Source organism: Dermacentor variabilis, chromosome 7, assembly GCF_050947875.1.
Source record: "Dermacentor variabilis isolate Ectoservices chromosome 7, ASM5094787v1, whole genome shotgun sequence".
Classification (NCBI taxonomy): domain Eukaryota; kingdom Metazoa; phylum Arthropoda; class Arachnida; order Ixodida; family Ixodidae; genus Dermacentor; species Dermacentor variabilis.
Genome location: NC_134574.1, coordinates 141,416,713 through 141,442,036, shown reverse-complemented (window position 1 = coordinate 141,442,036; position 25,324 = coordinate 141,416,713). Strand labels below are relative to the sequence as shown.

Here is a 25,324-nt window from a genome sequence, read left to right as displayed (position 1 = left end):
AAAAGAGCATGGTCCCTAGGAGTTCGAATTAGCACCAGTTGTACACATTTCCTATTTTACACATTGCGAGGGGCAAAGTCATCCTGCTGGCATTGCTTGATGTCTTTGTGAATGGACGTTCCACAATGTCGCTTTCGAACGCAACAGGTGCTAGAGGCCGAGCAGGAGGAAGGGCAGAAGCGGCTGCAGCTCATGCTCGCCCTGGCAGAGACGGCGCGTGGCTTCATGGAGGACGAGGCAGAACAGCAGCACGTCGACCAAGAGGCTGGCCAGCTGGTCAAGGCCGTGGAGGAATTCGAAGAACGCATGGCACAGGTACTGGTACCTTGATTTCAAATTCAAGTTTCGTTCTTATAAATCTGAACATGTAGATGTCAAAGAAGAGATAAATACAGACGGAGTCCTCATAATCAAGAGACAGTGCGAGACCTTCTGTTTATACTTGCATTAAAAAAGAAAGAAGAACTATGTATACGATAAGCAGCGTTACCAGCTCCTTTTAAAGTTTCTTTAATATAACAATCTATGCAGTGAGTGGTGATGTTTAGCAAGTAAAGCTGAATGACACGAGTTGCTTGATGTAGTAGGTATTCTCATTGTGTTCGGGGTGAACTTGCTGGAGCAGTAGCATTGTACCTCTGCTCCTTATAATTGCCTTGATCTGTCTTGGCAGTGTTAGACCTGCTCATGCAGCGATTAACTCTGTGACATGCTTATCCTCGCATTTCAAAAGGAGACAATCAGGCGGAGCAATTGTCAGCATGCTTCTGCGAAGTTACGTTAGGTTAGGATGGTGCCCATAGCCAGCACCGTCCGGTGCCTCTTCAAGGCTCCTACTCGAGTGCCGACATTTGTGGGTCATCGTTGCTCGATGCAGGTCAAATCTGCACTGGATGTGGGCCTAGTCAAGTGGGACGAGTACGAGGAGCAGTTCCGCCGTTGCCAGGACTGGCTGAACCAGCACGAGCCGCAGGTTCGCTCGTTCCAGCAACTGCAGCCTGACCTCGAGTCCAAGCGGGTCAAACTGGAAGAGTTCCAGGCAAGTCACCAACACATTTGCCGGTCATCAGTGATGGTCGCTGAAATTAAGGAGTTATTAAAACAGCACGTCCCAGCGTCTTCGCGTACCCAAAGCCCAACGCCATGCTTGCATTCTCTTGTGCTTATTTTGCATTCTTTTGTATGTGCTGTGGTGTGTATCCCCTAGCTTTGACCTAGAACTCTCTATTGTTTTGCCAGTTCTGTGTGAGCACAGCTTTATTTGAGTTATGAAATATGTTCGAGTGATGCAGCAAAACAGTGTGATAAGAAAAAAAGAATACATTTGATGTTTTACATCATATTTTATGACAGGTATGATGCATACAGGTTTGTCCAGCTTTTGGTTATGCTTCAGTAGTTTTGAACACAGCTTGAACTTCATTTGCAGCTCCAAGATGACTGATCAAGCAGACATAAGGGACTTCTATAAGATGAAAATGGTGTCAGGGTATTTTTCACTCGCGCCCATTGAAGAATTTATTCATTGTTCACTTACTCAAGAGTGCCTGCTTGCCAGCTTATCACCGAGTCCTTTGGCAAGCAATACAAGTTTACCATCGATGTCAAAAGTTTATGGGGCACAAGACATGATAAAAAGCTCAATTTTTTCATAGCCAGAGAGTGCGCAGCATGGGACAGTATTCGTCTGTACTACTGTATGTAAACAACATGGGGTTAAACGATTTTACTGGCTGCTGATGCAAAATGTTCATAAATTCAGCAAAATTCAGCATGGTTTCTTATAAGAAACCATGTTACATAGATTAGGTTATTCCAAGCTCAAATTTCCCAGTTGCGCACACAAACCACACAAGGCTTACCGGAACTGGAATTGTGCATATTTATTTGTGCCAAGATAAAGCATTCCATTTTATTCTAATGCATGCCTCGTGAACTTTTCACATAGACTGTACGTCCTTCAACTAGTACATCAAAAAGATGTACTGGCTTTCACATTACGTATTTACGTTGTGAGTTTTAGAACAAATAGAAAATTTTCTCACTTCAGACAGAGCTGGCGCGTACTTCTACATCGAACTTACGACCGAGAAATAGAACCCCCTTTCTTTGACAGGGAGGCAGGGGTCTCTTGAATTTGCTTCGTTTCACCCGAGCGTCGCCGACCTTCGCCGCTTGTGCAGGTCCTGCTGCAGACCGTGTTCGAGTGGCAGTCCGAGTTCGACACGCTCAACCTGAAGGCGCAGCTGCTCCTGGAGACGTACTCGGACTCGAGCATCTGCAACCAGTTCACGCAGCTGTCGGCGCGCTACACCAGCCTGCTGTCGCTGGCCAAGGAGGTGCTGCACGCCCTTGAGCAGCACTACCAGGAGCACCAGCAGCAGCAGTGCATGTACGGCGAGGTGTCCGAGCTGCTCGACAGCACCCAGGAGCGGCTGCGCGAGCTGCAGAAGCCCTCGGCCACCATGGACGACGCCGAGTCCCGCCTCAGGAGCCTCGACCTGCTCTGGGCGACGTTGCAGCAGGGTCGAAACAAGGTCTGACCTTGTCTTTCCTATGCCTTCTTTCTCTGCATATCATATTGACCGCAAATAAAGACGGGGACAGCAGAAGGGAACACAAAGACAATACAGGTTCCCTCCTGCTGTCCCCGGCTTTATTTGCGGTCAGTATGATATACAGTAAACGCCAACTAGGTCAAACTGAAGTCCTTCTGAAGCCTTCTTTCTCGTTTTGTTTAAGTGTTGTTTCATTGGTAACCTGCTGCTGTGTCTCACTGCCTATGGCATTCTGCTGCCAAGCACGAGGTAATGGGTTCGACGCCTGGCCGCAACAGCTGCAATCCGATGGAGGAGGCTGAATGCAAAAAATGCCTGTGTACCTCACTTTGGGTGCATGTTGAAGATCTCCAGTTGGTCAACATTAATCCAGAGCCCTCCGCTATGGGATCCCTCCTAATGCACTGTGAAGTTTCTGGTTGTCGAACCCCATGAGTTAATTTGATTGTTAACTGTGCTCTGGATGGTGCATGTTAAGGAATCTCAGGTGCTCATAGTTGATCTGGAGTCCCCCGTCACTACAGCTGCCCATAGCCCCAGCATTACTTTGTGACGTCGAACCTCAATAGTCGTTCTTATGGGTGTTTATGACAGCTAACAGCACAATGCTTTTCATACTCCTGAAGCTGCACATATAAGTAAAGCTCAAGGGGAGAGCGGTGAAACAAACAAACAAAAAAGACAGACTCAGACTCTTTCTACTCTTGAGTCATTCACAGGAACATGCAGTTAACTTGAAGAAGGTTTTTCTGTTCCTGCTTCACTTCTCGCACTGTCTCCTGCGTGGGCTTCCGTCTTCACTTTGGCGTTTGTGGAACATTTCTCCTCGTTGCGACGATTCTCTCATAGCTTTTGTACCATCTTTGACACTTAAGTACTTCAATTAGGATTGTCTAATGTCTGCAAAAATTGGCGGTTAATATATTCAAGTCTTTCAATCTCTCCATTCCAAATTTTAGCTCTTCCCATTTGCCCATGATGACCACTAAAAGTTTCTGAAAGAGTGACATAACATTATTGTTTTACTTACATACAAGACAAGTTTTCTAGAAATTAACTGCTGATATCAGTAAAAACCATTGTAAGTACGGAGCACAGAACGAAAAGCAAACACTGAATGGCCATAAATAGATTAAATGGCACCTAGATAAGCCACTTGCAGCAGCAGGAAGGAAATGCAAGAGGGTCGCCTATGCCCCAAAATAGGGGTAAAAGAACAACGAATACAGTGGGGTATGTAAGACATGTTAATGAAATGTGACTATGTATAAGCAGGTGCAAGAAGTCAAGAAAACAGGTGCTAGATTTATAAATTATTTCATGCAAATCTTCATTGTCCATTTTGTTGTTTGTAGTGAGTGAGCGAGTGAGTCTTCTGGGTGAATCAAATGTGCACTGGATCAAAATGGAAACAGTGTGACACAGGACGAGCGAGTAATGACCACAGGACAGAGCACTATGTCCTGTGCTCTTTATACGCTTGTACTGTGTCGCCCTGTTTCTGTTTTATTCCGATGATGAACCAACCAGCCCCTCTGAACACACTGCTAAAAAATGTGTATATTGAGAGAAAATCAGTTTCGCTTAAACCTTATGGTTGAAACCTGCTCATTTTCCCACTTCTTGAATCTTCCTCAAAATACAAGATATTTTTGGCACTGTTCAGTGTTCAGAGCACCTGTGGGTCTGAAACATGACAAATAAACTTTGAACTTGCTTAGAAATTCAGGGTAGGAAGAATACTTAAGACTGTCATGACTATTTTTTACTTAAGACACAATTGCCTGTTTGAAAACCCAAGGTCTGTCGCCACGTCTGTTTGGCTGAGGTAAATGTGAATGTTTGTTTTGGTGGTGGTTTGAAGGGTTAAAAATAAAAGGAAAGAAAAAACCTAACATAGAATGTAGTAGCTTGCTCGTGGCCAGCTTTATAAGGTCAGTAAGAATCTTTAAATCTTTTTACTTCAATATCCCAACACACTTTCTTTTAGGTGTCTTACATGATGGAGCTTACAGACAAGGTGATTGAAACAACATCTGCTGAAGGTGTCAAAACAATCCGCGAAAGTGCTGACAACACATCTGCTGAGTTTGAGCGCCTGCTCCAGGAAGTCTCCGCCGTGCGCTCCGCGCTCTCCGAGCAGTTGTCAGCCCTTGGAGAGCTTGCCCAGGAGCTTCAGCAGTTTGAGTCGTGGCTTAGCGAAGCCCGGGCACAACTTGCCGAAGCCAAATCCGGTGCTGAACAGGCCTCTGGTGCAGTGGAAAAGAAGACGCGTCTCGACAAGATCAAGGCTATCGCAGCCGACGCCGCCTCCAAGTCTGGCACGGCGGCGAGCCTGGAGAAGCGGCTCCAGGAAACAAAGCAGCTGAACACGCCGGAACGTAAGAAGATGATCGCAGACTTCTCCGAACTCCAGAAGGAAGCCGAAGAGCTGGCTGCCCGCCTGGAAAAGGAGGTGGAAGCGCTGGAGCGGCAGCGATCCATCCATGCCCAGGCCGTTCAGTGGCTGAAGGAGGCCAAGCTGAAGCTGCAGAAGTGTTCTGATGCAACGGGCAGCCAAGCTGTCGTCCGCGAGAAGGCAACCCAGCTTTCGAAACTCCGAGAAAGCCTGCCGACCGGAGTTGCTCTCGTGAAGGACGTAGCGCAGTCCACGGAGGAGGTGTCCCCATGCCTGAACCAGTCCGGCAAAGAACGGCTCCAGGAGAACCTTCAGGAGCTGCGCCAGGACTTGGAACAGCTCGAGCACGGCGTTGAGGATGCTCAGGACTCTCTCGACGAGTGCCTGCAGTGCTGGGAGCACTTTGGAGAGCTGTATGGTACAATGTCCCAGTGGCTGTCACAGTTTGAAGGAAATGCCAAGCCTGCCCTGGCATCTACCGCAGTTGATGCCGACCACCTGAAGCAGCTAAAAGTAAGTGATGTGTACCTGCGTTACTTGTCTGAATCTAACTATGTTTGGTAGCTCTAGCCGTGGCTGCAAGTTGCAACTAGCAGCTATAGATTATCAAAATAGATTTGAATTGTTGATCTGAACCTATTGTATGTTTTGTAGTGTCAGATGAGGCCACAAGTTATGCGACTTTTAGTAGGTCTGCAGCTTTCTTATTTGGTGTTCGTGTGTAGGTTCAGTGCGCATGCGTGGGTATTGCCTACCTTGGTGCCTGTTCACCATACAGATTTACTACCTGCTTTTCTATTTTCGCTACCTCTTGCTTTTACCCTTATATATGTCGGCACATTCACATGTGAGAGATTGTCATGTTTTCGTTGGAAGCAAAAATGGTGCACATTAAATATTTCATATGTAGCTTCGCATTCCGGTTAATGTGCAAATTTTAGGAGCACTATGTTTACAAGTTCAAACAACTTGCCATCTTCTTTCAAAGCTTCATTTCGGATGGAACAAATTGTGACGATGCACGTGTCTTATATATAATGGAATGTTCGCATGACACGTCACATAGCATGTCACATGTGTGTAATAAGGCTTTGTCGGCAATGCAGGCTCTTCTGGAAGAAGCTTCTTTCCACAAGCCCGACATGGAGGAGATGAACGAGGAGTGTGAACGGCTTCTTCTGCTCAGCGCGCAGACACCAGTTCGAGACCAGGCTGTCAAGTTGTCCACGCTCTACACTTCCCTCGTGGTGGCTCTCCAGGTTAGTGCGATTTCCAGATTCTTGAAAAAAGCCATCAATTTTGTCACTTGCTTGCATGATTATTGGTTGTTCACCCCACTTCCTGTCTGGATTTGCTGCTGACACAATGACTGTATCATCACTGCAATCATAAATCTTGTCACTGACCATAAAAATTACAAATATGGATGTTTCAGTGTTCTTACAATTATTTGGTGTTTCCGGATGCCTTGATGGTTACCTAGTCAAATGAAATTTCATCAGAACCCACAGCTACATTAACCGGTTTTCTCAGTTGTGTTCAACACTACGAATCGAGAGAGGATGTAAACGCCGTCACACTTTTCAAAACAACAGTTTAGATATTTATTGCTGTTGGGAATTATATAAAACGGGTGCTTGCAGCACTTATGCAGATGACAACTGAATGTGGATATGCCTTAGCTAAGGCAAAAACTATTGTTGGGAACTCAGTATTACCGAATATTTTCCGCACTTACAAAAATGAAGAAAAAGGGGACAGGACAGATTCTGAGACAGGAAAAGGACCTGTCCTGTTGCTGTCACATTCTTTTAAATGTATCTTTTCAGAAGGATAAGACACTGAAGTAAGAACAATGCATGTCCCTTTCATTGATGACCTTTTAACTTTTTCGAAAATGTTCTTCTACTGCCTAGGAGAATGTCACCAAGCTTCAGAGAACCCTGGGCAGCCAGGAGGAGTTCGACAAGGCCAAGCAGAAGTTTGTCCAGTGGCTCGAAGCCGCACAGAGAAAACTCAACGCTGCGAAAGAGCCAGGCACGGACTTGGCCACCGTGCAGAAGCACCTCGCAGAACTCAAGGTGTGACAGTGTTAATGAATTTGGGTTTCACTTTTGGCTGATATCACAATCTTTGCAATGCGCTCTTTGCGATGAGCTAGCGTCAACCACTGATCATAGCACTGTGCAATAGGTTGAGTTTGAGGCCCCAAAAGCAAAGTGCTAATTTAGCAGTAACAATTTTAGCAAGCAGAGCAGCTGTTGGTGAATCAAGACTAAAGTGGTTCTCGGCCAACTGTTATCTGTACATGATCCAGAAATTACATGATGCATACATACTATGCAGAAACTACATAATGCAGAAACCCCGTGTACAGCTCATTAAGCGTTCATGAAGGAGCTGGAGGTGTTAAGTAGAAGGCACCCTCAGATAGGGTGATAACAGCGCAGGTTTGAGAATGCAACAGGCCTGTCAGAACGCACAGGTAAAGCGACAACTTGCACTTCAAAACGTAAAACAATGAGACTGTACCTCAGCAGCAATAAGAAAACAAAAGAAACCTCACTCATTAATACAGTAATTGAGATAATTGAGACAGCATAGCATTACATTTTGAAACTGTTTTCAATTTGGTCATGTGATCAGGTCTCATGACTTCCTTGCCTTGCTGTTTAGCCGAGTTGGTTCATTTGTTCGTTTTCACACTTCTGTTCTCACATCTCGTTTCAGGAACTTCATCAGAGCCTTTCTGAAGGAAAGCACCTGTTTGATGTTGTAACTGAGGCTGCCAGCAAGACGCAAGGCGGCCTCTCTGATGTTAGCCAGGGTCCTATTCGCTCTCAGGTAATAGCTTTTGTAATTTGCTTGCTTGCATGTATCAATAGATAATGCATTATTATATTTGTCTGTCAAGTTTAAAAAGAGAGCGTACACGATCAAGACAAGGATGAAAGATGGACAGCCTTTTAACAATCTCATTGAGTTTATACACTGAATATTTCAGCAAAGGCTTGAAGTAACTAATGGAAACAGACATGTCCGCTTGGCAGATTCCCTTAGCCAAGCAACAGTTACTGAATATTCGTCCCAAAAATCTGCAAAGAAATGCACCGGTGTGCCCCTAACTTTGATTCTGCGTTGCTTGGGCAAGGCTTTGTGGAGAAATGATTTGTGGGAAGAAAGTTTGCGGACAGATAATGGTGCTATCTTTGGACACCTATCGTGTGGACAAGCCTTAACTACTGACTGGTTTCAGTTTTCTTATTGTAACATGTTATCATCATCATCATCATCATCGTCATCATCATCATCATCATTTATTTACTCTTAAAGGTCCCGATTACATAAGAGCAACAAGTAATTTCAAAATTTAATCAGTGAATTGGAGAGGCTGGTATCAAAAACACGGACACAAGAGGAACAGACAACGCAAATAGCAACTATCAACTTTCTTTTTTTTTTTTGCTCCTCCTGTGTACACATTTATTTCACGTACCTTTTCAAATTATGAATTGTTACCTACTCAATCATCTTTCTGTGCTTCTTTAATCGGCGAATTTCAGCCGGTTAATACATTACTCAGTGATTAATGCACAATTTCTTATGTCCACTGGCACAAGATAATGTGTTATGAAAATATGTTCAATGGTGATTAAGCGGTGATTTAACGGCGAATGCGAGAGAAACGTGTTAGGCATTACTGATTAAGTGTGTTAGAATTTCTCATTGAGGTCTTGGATCTATGATTTGAACCGGGTTCATTGCATTGCAAAGTGTTGTTCAGAAGGTCATTCGACACACGCCCTGCCTCTTCAAGGAGCGAAGTGCAACTCACGGTGGTCCGGAGCAGACCACTGTTATTCGCACTACATATACATACACATATACACACTCTTAAAAGCTCTTCCATCTCCTCTCTACCTCCACCACGTGACTGGTGTCCCACACTTCACACACATACGCTTCTTTCCTGGTATGCTAGCAGCTTGACACTTTATCTGGACTTATCAACCAGCCATGATAGGAGGCTTTTCTGGCAGCAGCAATCTCGCAGACTCTGAGAATGTCCTTGGAGGTCTCTTTGAAGATTTACGAATCTTTGTACGAGAACCTCCAACTCGGAAAATCGAGTTACAGGATGCCAAAGTGTTGCAATCATCTCTTCCCAGGTGGATAGTCTACGCGACCAACTAACCACGCTCGAGCAACTGACGAGCGAGGCGACCGGCCGGCTGGCGTCGCTTCAGTCCCGCTGGCAAGAGCTGATGCAGGGCGCCGACACCCTGAAGGTGTCGCTCCAGGAAGTCGAAGAGTCGCTGAAGGAGCGACCCGTGTCGGGCGGAGACCTTGTCCAAATCCGCTGCCTTGTTGAGCAGTACAAGGTGTTTATACACTTGTTCATATACGTGCTTATCTGTGTCGTTATCTACACCTGGGACTTCCCGCAAACGGAGTGCAAGTGGCCCTGACACAGCCCCACGTCTGAACAGACCGACTGGAACAATTTGTTTTAATTGCCTAGCCTCAGGTTCATTCATTTTATGCACACAGTTGCGTAGAATGTGTGTTCAGTCTACATGCTGAATTACGTTATCAGAGCTTATCTAGCTAGTTTACATACCTTTGATGTTTAGTATAATGTCCACATTAACATGCATGGTTGCACACAGTAGCATCAGTTTGCCGTAACGCTTTACTGCTGTAAGAATTTTAAATCTGTGAACTTATTTTATACACCTGTGTGCTCATTATGCGCAGCACTGTGGACAGTTCTTGCAGCTGGTTTGTAGATTAGCCCTGCGTAATCTTTGTGTTTTGCAACATGCACTGTCAAAGCAAGTGCCTGTACAGCTGTTGACGGCTGATGTAGATTGTGTGTCCAGACTCCCACATGATTTGCTTAAGCATTGCGAGGCAGTCAAAGCTATCCGCCTCATTTTATTATTCGGGTAACTTACAATATATGGTGGCTGGTATTAAAGATGAGACACAATCATCTAATCATGATGCAACAGTTTGTTGCAGGTTCTACACAATGGAATTTTGAAGGACCAGGACTGTTGTTCTTACAGTTGTTGCAGGTTTCGTACAGCAAGATTTTTAAGGACCAGGATTGTTGCTCTTACATTTTTGTTTTGTTGCCATTGCCAGTTGTTGCCTTTTAAGCCCTAGAAACAACATAAGCAAAGGAAGAAGAGTACTCATTTAGGCTTGAAGATTTGTATTGTGCCTTACAAAATAATCTTATAGACCTCTAACCCTTAGGTTCAGCACCTAATGTAGTTAGCCTGTGCCCATCATTCACTGTTCATGTCGCTTTGATGATTATGATTATTTCATCGTTCGTACTGATTTTATACACCTATTTTCTGTACTTATCTGTAGATAGCTATATTACTGCCATGTATATTAATTCTCTACCACATCTTACTTCCTCCAAATGTAAACCAGAAACTGCTTTTGTATATATATTTTTTAATGTACATTCTGTTCAGTTAGCGGTTGAAATTCACCACTTAAGTTTGTGTTGCATATATTGTGTATATTTATTTCACACTTTGTTTATCGGCCTGTACCGCATTTACTTCACTGTTCTCCCCTCTCCCCCCTTGTGTCTTCCAATAAGGTCACATCATTTATCATCGCAGAGTGAAAAAAAAAGCTACCTGTAAGGACTCTGTAAGCAATAAACTGAGTCACTACATTGCTCGAATCCTTAGTGATCATGGTTTCCTCATGCATGAGCCTTAGGTTTAGCTAACTTAGTTGCACGTTAACTAATTGCTCAGCATTTTAGCACACTGCAAGGTACAGGAAAGGTAAGGGCTTAACACGGTGCTCTGGCGTGCGTCAAGAAATGGGATCACTTTTGTCATAGTGCATGCATTTCGTTGCACCTTAGTTCTCGGTTAGTTGGGGTAGTTAACGAAGATCACTGGACTAAAGCTGGGCTGCCATAATCTCTGTCCACCGGCAGCACACGGCCCGAAACCTGGATGACCACAAGCAGAAGCTGAAGGAGCTTCGTGTCGAAGCGTCCGAATTGGCCGAGAAGACGGACGGCGGGGACGTGCTCCCCGTGCTGCAAGAAATGGCGAAACAATTGGAGTCACTTCAAAAGAAGTGTCAGGTACTTTTCATTTTATCTTTTTCTTTTTTTTTCCCTTTTGCACTAAGGTGAGTTCTTTTGTTTGTAAGTAGGTGTTTCACTACTTACGTTCCACTTCTATAAATGCAAAGTTGGAAGAATTGACATGTGTTTTGTCTAAAGCTTATTCTCGGTGTGCGCAATCTTTTCGCGCTTGTAAAAACTCGACTGCAGGAAAGAGAAAGAGGACTTGTAGAGGAAAGCAATGTTTGCAAGCATTCTTTTTTATGTCCTGGCCCGAGTATCTTTCTTGCCAACTAGTATAACTAGTAGTGATGATTTTAACTGACCGCAATACTGGTAAATTCTTTTTCTATTGTGTCGAGGAGGTCAGCTAGTGTCAGCGCAGTACTAGGTTGTTGATGAACACTTTCCAGGAAGAACATTAATAGACGTACCAGTCGCACGACACCAATGATGATTATATGTAATGGTCATTCAAACAGGCTTTGACTTTATCATGAAGTTATGTGCTTACCTGCTGTGATTGGTAAGTAGCTATGGTGCCCTGCTGCTAGCATGAGGTCACGGGTTCAATTCCTAGCCTTCATGGCCATGCTCAAGTAGGGATGAAATCCAAAAGTGCCCGTGTGCATTTTTTTAGGTGCACGTTGAATAACTCTGGTCAAAATTGATCCACAGAAAGGTTGTAATACGAATCTTTTGACACATAACTTGCGTGAACATTTGGGCACACCATGATAGACGACATGAGCACAATTGATGCACAGTGCTCCACTCTCTGTTATATGATTGACTGATTCATTGATGAATCTATCAGCCAATCAATAATTGAACCCAATCAATCAACATTTGACTGCCACTTTATTTCTATAAGTATGTAACTATGATTTTCGGTATGCATTCTTCTATTCTTGATTGGTTGGGCAACCAGTCTTTCAAACAACCACTAAACCCAATCAGTCAACTGATTCGACAAACATACACAAATGTTCTTTCCTTTCAGGCTATTCTGGACTCGCTGGAGTCGGAACTGCACGATGCCCAAAGCTACCAAAAGGCATTACAGGAGGCTGAGAAGTGGCTTCTGCAGATGTCGTTCCCAGTAATGGCTCAACACTCGCTTCAGGTGCTCAACAAGCAGCAGACGCAAGAACAACTTGACAAGTACAAGGTAATGTCCCACTGCTGGCATGGGGCCAGACTTTCTCGGATTCATTCAAAACCGGCTAGGTCGAACAAACTTGATCACCTAGACTTCAAAATTGAGATTCGACTTTCCCTTATTAGTGCTAAACCTTGTAGCTAAGGATCAGCCACTTGATATATATACAGTCAAGCTTCGTTATAGTGAAGTTGCATCCGACATGGAAATACGTTCATTGTATCCGATAGTCACATAACACAGCGTGGTAGAGTAGAATACAGGATAAATACATTAGAGGTATGCAAGGTACAGCTGATGTAGCATGAGTAGCAGTAATAGTATTAATAGTATTAATAGTAGAGAGAGAAAATGACAGATGAAAGGCAGCAGGTTGACTAGAGTTGCATGGTTGGCTTTTTTTTTACAATGGGAGTGAAGAGAAAGGGTAGAAAAGATGGGCAGAAAAGAACCTAGGAAAAAAACCACCTGTGCACTCAACTCAATTGGCCGAGAAGACGGACGGCAGGGACGTGCTCCCCGTGCTGCAAGAAATGGCGAAACAATTGGAGTCACTTCAAAAGAAGTGTCAGGTACAGCAGTGTCAGTCGGTGTGGCCATGCTACAGCAGCAGCATTTTACTGCCGGCAGTGTTCTGCATGCATTTTTCCTACAGTGTGACTGAAGCTTAACACTTTGTTCGTGGCTCATTGGAATGGTATTCAAGCTAGTACACTAGAATATAAAGGTATGACTTTTAGAAATACCAATAAAAGCCCGCTTCTGAAGTCGTATTATCCAGTTTCAGGTGAAAAAGCGGTCGCACTAACTTGATGATGAGAAACCACAATTAACCACTACAGTCATTCATGCAGTCTTGACGCTATAGATTTCTGTTGAGACTATATATTGTCACATTGTAGTGATGATGAAGAACACAGTAGCAAAGCTGTGAATCACAAAGCTTAACTGCCAAATGCTGCCAAATGATTTGGTGATATGTTCTGGCCTTTTCTATGCATCTTGTTTAATTCAATCAGATTCGTCGGTCCTGTCAAAATCAAATAATGACAGTCGACTCTGCAGCTTTTGGGCCCATTTGGCCTTCTCTTACATTGAAGTCGATTGTAGTTGCCTTCTCGCTTGTATACGCCTCGTCTCTTCTTACTGCTCTCTTACCTGAACAAATCGTCATGCCTTCACCTGCAAACACTAACACGATTCGCTTCTCTTTTGGCTCTCAGGGCATTCTGGCGGAGGTCAAGCAGTACCAGTCCACCCTTGATGATGTGAAGGCCAAGGGTCGGGGACTGGTCAACCGCTACAAGAAAGACGCACCCCAGCTGGAACAGCAAGTGCAGTCTCAGCTCGACAACATTCAGGAGAGCTATGATGCATTGCTGACTGGTGCACACCAAGTCCTGGTGAGTACCATCAAATTTACGGGTAGGCTTTCTAATTACAGTAGAATCTTGTTGATACGATCTTTTTACGGGAACCGGGAAAATAAAATGTATCACCTGAAAATCGTACCATCCAGAGCATGCTCTAAGAAGTATGAAAGTAGGCGTGCTCGGTGACAAACTTAATAGCAAAGGTTCATGTGGCGTTGAGTCATACTGCTCCACGTAACACGTTATGCAGAGCAGCAACACTCGATGCCACATGAAGTGCAGCCAACACATTTTTATTCAGCAACATTGAAATATCTCGTCAGTTTGCGCTGAACTTTATTCTTTTTGATGTCCGTAAAAAAAAAAGTTATTCTGCGAGTGAAAAAAATAAGCCGCCATTTCCTCACTCATCTGAACATCGGCCCACCGCCAGTCGGTGTGGCCACACTACAGCAGCAGCATTTTACTGCCAGCAGTGTTCTGCATGCATTTTTCCTACAGTGTGACTGAAGCTTAACACTTTTTTTGTGGCTGATTGGAATGGTATACAAGCTAGTACACTAGAATATGAGCTTTAGAAATACCAATAAAAGCCCGCTTCTGCAGTCGTATTATCCAGTTTCAGGTGAAAAAGCGATCGCAGTAACTGTATGAAAATAAATTGCTCCTATGGGATGTCAGCCAGAAGAAGGGGGAAAATATATTATCCCAAAAAATGCATTATGCAGAGTCATATCAACAAGATTCCGCTATACGGGGCTTTTGAAAAAGCAGTAATGAAATAGCGTGTGCAGCATTCAATGTGCGAAGCCACGACACATGTTAAACAGCCCCTGGTACATTCAACACCATATGTTGGCGTGCTGAGCAGCCTATCACTGCTGTCTAGGCTTAAATGAGAGCTGTGCACATCTGAGCAACCTGCATGCTTTTCACTACCTTCCAAAGACGTGCGTATTGCCACACTGTGAAACGTGCTGAAAATGAAGCACTGAATTTAATACATTCCATTCATGCAGGTCTGTTAAATGCAAAGCACTATTTTAAATAAATGGTGGGATGTTGCATACATTTAACTGCAGGCAGAGAAGTGACAGTGGAATCTTGTCGTTAACATTTTTTTACATGCTGTTGTAACTGCAGTATTACAATTACCATCGTTTTGTTCATCACATTGTGCAACCACCGCCATCTAAAGGCCTCTCACTTTCTTTTTGTGCCCGAACTGTATTCTCCATGTCACTGTGTTACACATCACCTTCCTGTCTGTAGGCTCGTCTCGAGAGTGCTCTGCAGAAGTTCATCAGCTACGAGACGATGCTCGAGGTCTGTGACAAGCTGTTGGAGGAACTGGAGCCCAAGATTTCCGCGCTCTCTGAGGACACTCCAAAAACAGCTGAGGCCTCCAAGATCAAGCTGGAAACTTGCAAGGTTTGCTATTCTTTCTGGTAGCCATTGAAGCACATGCAGCTTTCTTTTCTTTTTTTTTTTTTTTTTGTAGGCTCTTTCAATAAGGAGGCTTGTCTTGCCAACGAGACTTCTGCCAACAGGACATGCCAGCAGGTCTCTCGACAAGATTGTTGCTGACAAGACTGTTGCGTTATGTTGACAAAATTGTCATTGACGAGACTCTTGCTGGCAAAGCTGTTGCTGACTAAACTTACTGCCTGGAGCACTCTTGTAAAAGCATTAACTAGTTGTTTCCTCCAAGTTTTGTTTTAATATCTGCCTTCTAAATGCTAGTTCATAAATTTTGATTTTCTTTTTGTACATTTTGTAGATTCGCTTGAGCTGGTACAATTGTAATGTGTTGCTTATAGGTTGGAAGTCGGGTAGTGAATAATAATTTTGCTATGAAAAGGTAGAGTCTTTCTTTTTTATTGGTACTTGATGTTGTTCATGATACAGTAAAATATCTAAGTTTGCACATTGTTGTAAGCAAGCGACTGGTTCCTTTTTCTTGGCTATACTCAATTAGTATATTGTACCCAATACTGTCTGCTTGTATTACTAGATCATTTACACGAACAGATTCCCTAGTGCTACCATGGTAACCAAAGGAATAAGCAGACAGTGAAGTCATAGCAAACATTTTATTTCAGGTAGGGTATGTAGATGTGGTCACTCTTTTTTTTTTCCAATGAGGTAGCATTGCAGTTTGTCACCTTTATGTTGGGAGGCAGTTGGAGGCTAACACCACATCGAAAGGGCTAATCCAAAGTACAGTTTCTCGAAATCTCATGTTAGAATCAGGAACTGTGGATATCCCTGTCCAACCAAACTGTTCTGACTGACTGCCCAAATAGTCTGCAGAACGAACGGGAGTAATGTGCTCATGGTATTTGATTGCCAACTGTCAACAGGGCATGCTCTCCCAACTCACCGAAGCGAGGACCCAGTTCCAAGAGGCCATTCAGGGCTGCATTGAGGCAGTGTCTTCAGTAAGCAGGCCGTCTAGCCCGGAGGTGGCTACGGTCTTCAGTGTTCCAGAACAGGAGGCCAGCATCAAGATACGCCTCCAGGACAACATTGAGCAGGTGCCCACTCTTTTATAAACTTTCACTTGTCTCCTGAAAGAAGTGTTGGCTTTCTGCAAACTGTTGGTGGTTAAGGATGAGAGCAGCCTTTGGCTCTGGTCACTTAAATTTTGTTGTCGTTTTGTTGCGTCTTGCATGTGATTATTGCACTCTTGTGAGTTTTTGTAACAAAAAACAAAGTTTGAATAGCTGTCGAGGTACAGTGTAGAGAAGGACAATCACAAGCCCGCTGCTTTGTTCTTGGAAGAACACCCGCCTGACCTCAACCATCCTAGATCATTTATATTGCACGTTAGAAAAGAAAGAAAAGTTGTCATTGTCTGTGCTAAACTTAAACATTGCACGGCTGTAAATGGTTATAATATATGCCATCGTGTATTATAGTAGTATAATATGTAAATATAGTGGTGTGATTATTATTTGCTTTCACTCATTCTAAATTGCTTGGAGTAAGAACAGTATTCAAGCACAAGAGAGCTTGGCGCATTGCTTCTTAGTGACGATGCTGTTCTTGCCCTTTTGTTGAGTAAGCGTGCTCTAATTAGTTTTGTTTTTTAAATGACCTTGTGGCTTCTCTGTGTTCCTCACGACATACTTTCAGTTGGAGGCCATCGCAGCCCAACTGGAGGTTCAGCTCAGAGGCTTTGAGGAAGCCGGACGCAAGCGAGCTGCTATCGAGGACTGGATTGTCGAGAAGCAGTCCACCGTTACGCAGTTGGGGAGTGCGAAGTTTCCTCCGCAGACACTGGCACTGCAGGCTCAACTTAGGCAGCTTGAGGCAAGTTTTTTATCACCAATGCGTACAATAAATCTGTGCTAGAGAACTCTTGCATATTTAGAAGACTGTGGGGTTTGATTAGGCCGTTTAGGACAAAACACCCATTGCGCATTAGTTCGAAAACATGGAAGCACATTTATTGGTCTTTGGATACAATAATGCCAGCTACTCAAAGTATGAGGATTAGTTCTTAGATGGGACACCAAGAGGAATCGAAGTTTGACTTGCCTTGTAAGGATGTTAAGTGAAGGTTTACCCATGCTTTCAAGGCCTAGGTCATTCGTGGTTGCTGTGTTGTGAACTGAAGCGCATACGAGCAGTTGTGTTTGCCCAGGCCTGCACAATGCTCTAAAGCTAAATGGGAAGCTCCCCGTGAGATATTCCTGCAAAGGGCACCGACGTCTCTTAGCCAAGGATAGCCAAAGAGAGACAAGCTGAGCTGCACACAACATCAGCTGGCGCTGCCATAAGAGCGCTCGCACGCTCTCTTGTCGTAAATGTATAAATACAACTGTGGCCCCTGTGATCATGTGTGTCAAACAGAATACCAAAACGTCATGAAATGCGAGAGTCTTGTGGATGAAAATGAAGGTAGGGAAATGTGAGAGGATCGAGCATCTCCACAGAGCAATCTAGAACATCTTGGTCATGGAAGTACTATCGTAATTATTTTGTAAGCCCTCTAATAACAGCACTTTTCTATTTGAAATGCAGTGCTGTTATGGGTGTATGTGCGTGTGCGTTTTTTTAACTTAGTGTGGCAGCATCCTGAGAAAGCTATGATGCAGTGCAACCACAACTTAATATTTTCACACGTGTAGTTATGATTAAATGTCACTCTTGCTGTTTAACCATAAATGTGTTCACTGGCGAGCAACCCGTTCGTCAACTATAAGTCATTTTGTTTTACTGGAATGATTGTTGCTAACTGAACTGCTGAATTTGTGCCCACTTTTATGTAACCTATTGGTTAACGCATTGCTGAAATCGCCGTTAGCTAACATAAATGAAAAAAAAAAAATAAGGACATCTGGTTAAGAGTTTCTTTGATCCCACAATTGCTGTTTTGATTAATAAAGTTGTCGCTTGCTACCAGAAGCATTACTGCACTTTCTAATTTACAGTGTGCATATTTCAAGGTTGTCAGAAGTGCAAAGTACAGTAGAACGCAGCAACGAGAGGAACATGCTGAACATGCCACTACCTCATGAGGAATGGGCTTCAATGATTTAAAACCTGGAAAACATTTAGTGTGACATGTATGAGCAAAGTTCTGTTGTACTGAGCCAGACATCATTTTTTGGATGGCATCGTCAAAAAGCTTCACAGCAGGCATAAACATGTGGCATAAAAAAATAAAAAGCTAGAAATGGTTTCTCATTGTTAATCGGGCAAGTTACCGCTGCAGGACATCAAGCATGAGGTTTCTGAAAAGTTGACAGCCGTGGATGCCCTGGAGCTGAAGTCAGGAGCGCCGGGAGCAAGTGAGGCTGCTCTGCGAGACCGTCTCCACCAACTGGAAGCACAGGTTTGTGTCTGAGGGGTTTACAGTAATGACAGAGCAAAATTTCCATACAGCCAGACCTCAATATAAGAAACACAGTTACATTGAAGTGATTATGAAATGTTCATTACCAGTATCGCTGTGTAATGAATATATGCTTATAATGAATAATAAATGTAGTGAAGATATTTTTGTTTTTTATGTGTGACTGTTTTAACGAGGTTCAACAGCATTAACGGGCAGTATATTTGAAACAAATGTCCAGCACCCTTGTCATCCTTCACCCTCTGAAAAGAGTCGCTGTAAAGTAATCAAATCACCACATTCTTGTTACTATTTTGCCTGCAAGGCCAGATATTCAATACTTGTAGAGAGAACTTGCACGAAAATCGCTGTCAGTTTATTGCTGATCGTCCCTGATACGTACCCACGGCACTCGCTAAAAATTTGATGAATGTTCAAATCACCAGCAGTGCCTAAATGATTTAGTTAATAGATTAAATTACGAGGTTCATGACTAGTTGTAGACATGTGCACATGAAAGGCCGGTACCCTGCCTTTCTTACAAACTGTTCAAAGCACACATTTCTGAAGCAATGGGTGTCAAAGCTACAAGAGCGAGATTTTCAAACTGATTGCGAGCAGTTTCGATCCCACCTTCAACAATGCTCTTCCTAGTGGCGCGTGATTTCAGTCTTTCTGTTACCTTACATAGTACTGTACTGAGTGCCACAAGCTGATGCACCAAGTGTCATGAATTGCTGTTCTTAATAGCGTTTGTATATACCTAATCATATGCCCTGCTGCGGGTTTATTGTAGTATAACATGTAATACGTTATTCTACTCACTGCTGTCTTGGCCCTGTACCAGGCTGGTAGTATGCTCAAACAAAAATAAACAAAAGAAACTGTGCTGACCAGAGAAGCTTGTGTGTCATGGAAAAGCTGACCTGAAGCATTGACAAGACACAGCAAGCTTGTAGTACATTATACTTTTCATTCCGGTTAGAGTGGTAAAATGCAAGAACACCAACGTTCAATGAAGTCAGCGCAGTCTGCCATTACATTTCTGAAAACAACTGCGACAAATACGTAATTTTTGGTGATGTAGGAGCATCCAAAGTCAAAAGTATGGCCAGAGGGGAGCTTCTAATACCATAAAGTGTGCACAGTGTTGCACTATATGAGTTGGTAATTGTAAACACGAACCTGACGAACACAGAGTCAAACGAAATTTATACGTGTTGTACAACAGCTAAACCACAGCATTGCCAAAGTAACAGCAAAAGACAGTCCAGTTTCACAGTGCACAATGCAATCACAACGAATGAAAAAGAAAAAGGAACAATAGAAAATACAATTGCAGAATGCAAAGGTGCTGAGCCTTTGGTAAAGATTGAAACCTCTAGTGGCACAAGTTAATCTGGAGTCTTCCGTTACAGTGCTCTTCATAGTCGTAGTGCAGTTTGACTTGTGAAAAAAAAAAAGTAGTTCCCGAATGGTTAACGAAAATTGGAACAACAAAGCAATTGTGACTAAGTGAAAGTAGTTTTAAACATCGTCACATCAAGCGATGCATGCCCCTGTGCTTGCAGGTCTCCCAAGTGGCAGGCGCCAGAGCTACCCAGCTGGAGACTCTGGAAGAGTACAACACCCTGGCTGGCCAAGTGGACGTGAGACTGACCGCTGTCGAGTCGTCGCTGGACAGCACGCAGCGCCCGACAGTTGGCGACGCCAAGCAACGCTTGCAGACACTCAATGTGAGCTGGGGTTCTGTTTCAACTTTGGCAAACATTTGGTTGTTGTGTGAATCACTATTGTACAGGTGAGGCAGGCTTTACCTGAGCTGAAGAAGCCAAGGACTGTGGCTGACATACGAAGCAGATGTATATACATTACTGGGAACCGCTGCTGCTCTGTGTTGTCAGATCCCAGTGCCCACTTATTAATTAATTTATTTTTTATTTTTATTTATTTATATTTATTTTTCTTCTTTCTTTTTGTGTAATGGGCTGGACTGAACAAAAAAAATTGCGTGAGAATTTACAACTGCCTTGCATTTATGAGTTGGAGAAGATGTCGCATTATATATTAGAAGCACAGGTAGCATAATATCTGTGAAAATCGTTGTTCATATATTGCAAAATTAATTTGGCATGCTACCCTATATTCTTTACCACACAATGCATAGGGTGTCTACCAACTGGGAAAAATGTGAATTCTCAGTGATTTCGAATAGTCTGAAAATACTCAGGGAAAACTCAATGAATTTGAAGGGAACGAAAGCCACGCTCATGCTGGCTCAAGTAACAGAGAGGAATCGTAACGAATCATTTTTGACGTCATGTTGTCAGCTGCAGGAGTTGCCAGTGTACAGTCAACGATTGAATTTGCGAATACCCAATTTTTCGTAAATGTTGTGCCCCATAGAGTCTATGTATAAGAATGTATGAAATTTCGGACACAAGAACACTTCACCATTTGATTTTCTGGACTTTTTGCCATGACCGCAGGTCCGAAAACAGCATTAATCAAAGCCGCCACCACTGCCATTTCGAAAATATTTGCTTCTGTATGCATTTCCTTTTTCTGTGTATTTGAAAATGTTCGACTCAATCTTCAAGGGCTGTTACCATTTTTTTCGCTGTGCATTTTACTAACCCATCCCTTCCGTTTTCTTTTTGAATAAAATAAACGCTACCCCTTACTATTCAAACTGGATTTAATATTTAATATGCTTGCTAGAGAGTGACAGCATGGGGCAACATAAATGTCAGCCTGTCTTGACATAAAACAGAGTTCTGTGTCACTCAGTGAGTATTGCAAGGGCACTCAGGAGAAAACCTGGAAAACTGAGGAAATTTGGAAATGTCAACTTGGTAGACACCCTGAATGCATTTCTTGTTTTTATTAGGCTGCTACAAAATCTGTTCACTCACCTTCTTAATTAAATTAAGGTAAGTAAGGTGTTTACCATAAAAAGCCATAGGGTGGAAAAAAAAAATAAGAAAAAGAAATGCCTCTTTGTAGGTTTTGCTGGACGAGGTGAACAGCATTGGCGGCGACGTAGCTGACCTCAGGGGCAAAATTGCTGTTCTCACCAAATGCCTCGAGCCAGACGACAAGGCCAAGTGCGATGACCAACTCAAGTAAGTGTGCCGCCACTCTGAAATGTGGTTGCCGCTAATGTTTGAAGATGGCGTCAGACAGAGTACTATGTTGGGCTGGTTGGTGCATAGCTTAAGAAGGCTGAGTGGTGCAAGTTCAAAATTACCGGAAGAAATATGTCTAAACAGGAAGAAATTTCTTTCTCCTCTTATTTTTCCCGGTAATTTTAACCTTGTGCCATTCATCCTTCTTAAACTTTAGCGTAAGACACCAAGTGCCCAGGCTGCGCTGGCTAAATTTATTCCTGCTATCTTGCCTGGCAGTACTGGCAGTATTGCTTACAGACTCTTTAACTTTCAGTTAATTTGTTAAACATTAGAATAGCAGGGCACAAACTTGTACTCTGAAAGAACCTTTAGCACTCATATTGCTTTCATGGTAGTATCAGTCTCCTCACATGTGAGGCTATACAGTGTTTCGTTTTTTTTTTCCCTCTAGTGAACGCTTTACTCACTATACGGTCAGGAGCACATCTACTCCTGAGCTTTCAGACCGCATGCATGCACTCCGAACATGACAGTGGTGAATTTCTACTTGCAGCTCGGAGAACATCATCTTTTGACCTGTAGTTTTAGTATTTTGCACCTATTTTGTTGAACCTGTTGAACACCGTTTATGTTCCTTCTTTCTGTCTATGCTACCTGGGTAAAAGCCCAAGAAGACGGCATTGTCAAATGGTAACATAGCTGACGAGATGGTGCTTATTACAGCAACTTTGCAGAGGTTCTTATATGGTGGACAGCTTGACGGTAGCATCGAAGAATGAGAGTGCCGGCAACATAAAGATTGTTGTGGGAGTTAGTTGAGGCTTTTATTAGAATAGTTTGCTGGGCCAGTTGGTGCGTGGTGAACGTATAATGACTTTCCAGCAAGTACGGACGCGGCACAAGAAGTAGAAACAGGCTTTTGTACTCTTTGATTTCTGAAACTGGCTTTTTAAATCCGGGGGATCCTTGAAGAGGAGCTGAATGTTGTGGTGTTTGCCTTACAGGTGCCTTGAAGGAAAGTGCGACGAGCTGCGCAAGCGGATACTGCGCAGGACCAAGAGCTTGGATCTGATCCAGAACGGATTGGATGCCCTGTACTCCGAAGCAGCCACCACGGAAAAGTGGCTTCAGGAGAAGCAGGCCTCCCTGGAGCAGCTACCAAACCCTGGCTACCAGAGCACCAGCGTTGAAGCGGCACTGCAGGGAATGAAGGTTGGTTTCGATGCCATTGCATTAATTCACTTTGTTGGGCATTGCCAGTGAAGTTTGCTTGGAGCGGGCGCTATCTTGGTGTGCTCCTTTGCATAACCTCTGCACAAAGGTACCACCGAATACTGGTGTTCAGTTTGCAGTAAATGCACCTACGGGTGACTGATACACTGAGCTCAGAAACTGTACTGCGGTCACATGCCTAACTCAACGAAGATTGAAATTCGTGCAGGTTAGGTGCCGGTTAAGTGCTGCTGGACTTAATTATCGAGCATGCTTAACATTTTTTCCAAATTCACATTTTTATGCATTTCTGATGAAACTTGCTGGTAGTGTGAGGTGGCGCTTTTTTTTTTTTTTTTCACACCATTTCTGCAGAAGGTTACAACACATATCGCTGTTCAGTTTTCACTGGGTGCACATAGGACACCAGTGTGTTGAACTCACAAACAGTATTGTGGTTACGTGTACACTTTCGAGCATGCTTGTGTCATTGCAGATTAAGTGCCGCTTTATTTCAATTTCAAGCATGGTTGACTCTTGTTATTCTGTGCTCACTCATGCACCATGCTTCAATCACAATCGGAAATTGTTATGTAGATCAGCTTCGATGAAGATGTCGTGTGACGAGGTTACTATTGTAATCGATGGCACACGTAGAACCTTAAATCTATAGGTCTTGTTGGCTAAGAATAATATATTGAATGTCACAGCAAGAAATTAAATGCAAACAGAAGACAAAAGAAGAGACAAAAAACGAGTGTTGTTTTTTGTTTTCTTTAACTTCGCATCAAATTACTCAATATTGACCAATCATACATTTCTTTCGTGTAATTAAGAATGAGGAGTGGTGTGAGCATGAATGCACACGCGGAAGTTATTTGCATATATTTAGTGCGAATGGTTATTTATTGTTACTTGGAGCATGAAATATGGAATGAGAGGTAGTGTAAGGTAGTGTTATGTAGTGTAAGCTTTCCTGCAACACATCTGAGCGTATTATTTGCAGGTGACTGCTTTTGTTAGAAGTTGACATGTTTTCTTTGGCTCCATAAGATAAGGCATGTGTCGAATAATGTATGGTATCTACGGAAGTGTCTAAAAAATTTGATGACGATTACCTGAAAATGAAAAGTTCGAAGCTCCCTGTGTGGCAAATTCCTTTTCTCTTCGAAGGTTCGAACAGTGTACTTTCTTGGCTCTCTGCAATGACAAAGGTCATATTTGCATAATTTTAAAAAATTAAGTTCAAGCCTCAGGCTATGCCATTACATATCTGTGAACCTTTACGAATTTATTGCAAAATGCCCAATATTTATAGGTTGCTTAGATTTGTCGTGTGGCCCGAATAATCTTATGATTCTTGATTTGCGAACAGTTTAGGACAAAACTGATTTCAAATGTATACAAATAGAGTCGGCGGCGATTTTACAGAGCCTGAAATTTCGGACCGACTCCATTATTCAGGCCTACCTGTAGCACTGCCACATACTCCGCAGAAACGATATATAACAGTAACAAATATCTCGGCCACGATGCATGAATTGAATATTTCATGAATAAACGTCAGGCATGTTTTCATTCATGGCACAGATCATTCTAGCTACAGCTATACAGTAGAGTGCATCTCCACAGCCATGTTCACATTGTCCTTACAGAACAAAATTTGTGACTTTTAAAAATAAAATTTCAACACGTTTACTAATAAAACATGTTAAAGTATCTTTCATATTCTGGTATTTCTTGGCTTTGATTGTATTATTTGAAGTCTAAGTTAGCAGGTTTACCACTACAATCGGCTCGTTTCCAGTCCGCGACGTTTCTGCAACATTTTCTCTCTCTTCCAGGCCGAACAGCGGCAAGTGGAGAACAAGCGCGCCGTGGTGCAGGACTTTGAGAAGCGCATCGAGTCCTTCTCGCACGAGCTGGACAGCTTGGACGCTCAGCAGCTCGAGCAGATGATGCAGGACCTGAAGACGCGCTTTGCCGATCTCCTCAACCTCCTCGCGTCGCACACCGACAGCCTGACGGAGCTGCTCAACAAGACCTGCCGCCTCGACGACGAGCTGGAGATTGTGCGGCAGTGGCTGCGCGAGAAGGAACAGGACCTGCGGAGGGTCGGGGCGCCCGCGCAGGACGCCAACGATGCCAGGAACCTTCTTAGTTCGGTTCAGGTGAGAGAAGTGTGAGAGTACGAGAGTGCACTTTTCTGGTCTAGTAAACCGGCAGCCTTTGCCGTAGCGTGTAACGATCGTGACATGGTAAACGTTGGAGCGGTTTTCGAACTTCATGTTAAAACGCAATTTTTGCCAACCATTCATTCATCAGCTGAAAAGCTTTGCTTTCTGGGAATATTGAAACTGGTTCCCTTTCTACCATTCTGCATCACACAGGTGGATGGGAGTGGTATGCATACATTTAAACCTCCGTACAATGAACATGGATATAAAGAAATATTGGGTATAACAAAGTAAGTAAATATCACCTCGCCAATATCAGCTTGTCAAAAGTATTTGCTGATAGCAAATATCGAACATA

General features: G+C 43.3%; 1 protein-coding gene across 1 annotated transcript in view; it reads left to right on the top strand.

The window, feature by feature from the left end:
• Window positions 1-25,324, top strand: part of LOC142588869 (uncharacterized) — a 371,216-nt gene that overhangs the window by 205,361 nt on the left and 140,531 nt on the right. Inside the window, exons 87-105 of the mRNA XM_075700688.1 lie at window positions 148-315; window positions 878-1,039; window positions 2,184-2,537; window positions 4,549-5,469; window positions 6,063-6,215; window positions 6,873-7,037; window positions 7,687-7,800; window positions 9,126-9,338; window positions 10,934-11,086; window positions 12,072-12,239; window positions 13,454-13,633; window positions 14,876-15,034; window positions 15,967-16,140; window positions 16,742-16,918; window positions 18,327-18,446; window positions 20,018-20,182; window positions 21,453-21,571; window positions 22,582-22,789; window positions 24,634-24,960. Coding sequence (XP_075556803.1) covers window positions 148-315; window positions 878-1,039; window positions 2,184-2,537; window positions 4,549-5,469; window positions 6,063-6,215; window positions 6,873-7,037; window positions 7,687-7,800; window positions 9,126-9,338; window positions 10,934-11,086; window positions 12,072-12,239; window positions 13,454-13,633; window positions 14,876-15,034; window positions 15,967-16,140; window positions 16,742-16,918; window positions 18,327-18,446; window positions 20,018-20,182; window positions 21,453-21,571; window positions 22,582-22,789; window positions 24,634-24,960 — 4,200 coding nt within the window. The remainder of the gene's footprint in view (window positions 1-147; window positions 316-877; window positions 1,040-2,183; window positions 2,538-4,548; window positions 5,470-6,062; window positions 6,216-6,872; window positions 7,038-7,686; window positions 7,801-9,125; window positions 9,339-10,933; window positions 11,087-12,071; window positions 12,240-13,453; window positions 13,634-14,875; window positions 15,035-15,966; window positions 16,141-16,741; window positions 16,919-18,326; window positions 18,447-20,017; window positions 20,183-21,452; window positions 21,572-22,581; window positions 22,790-24,633; window positions 24,961-25,324) is intronic.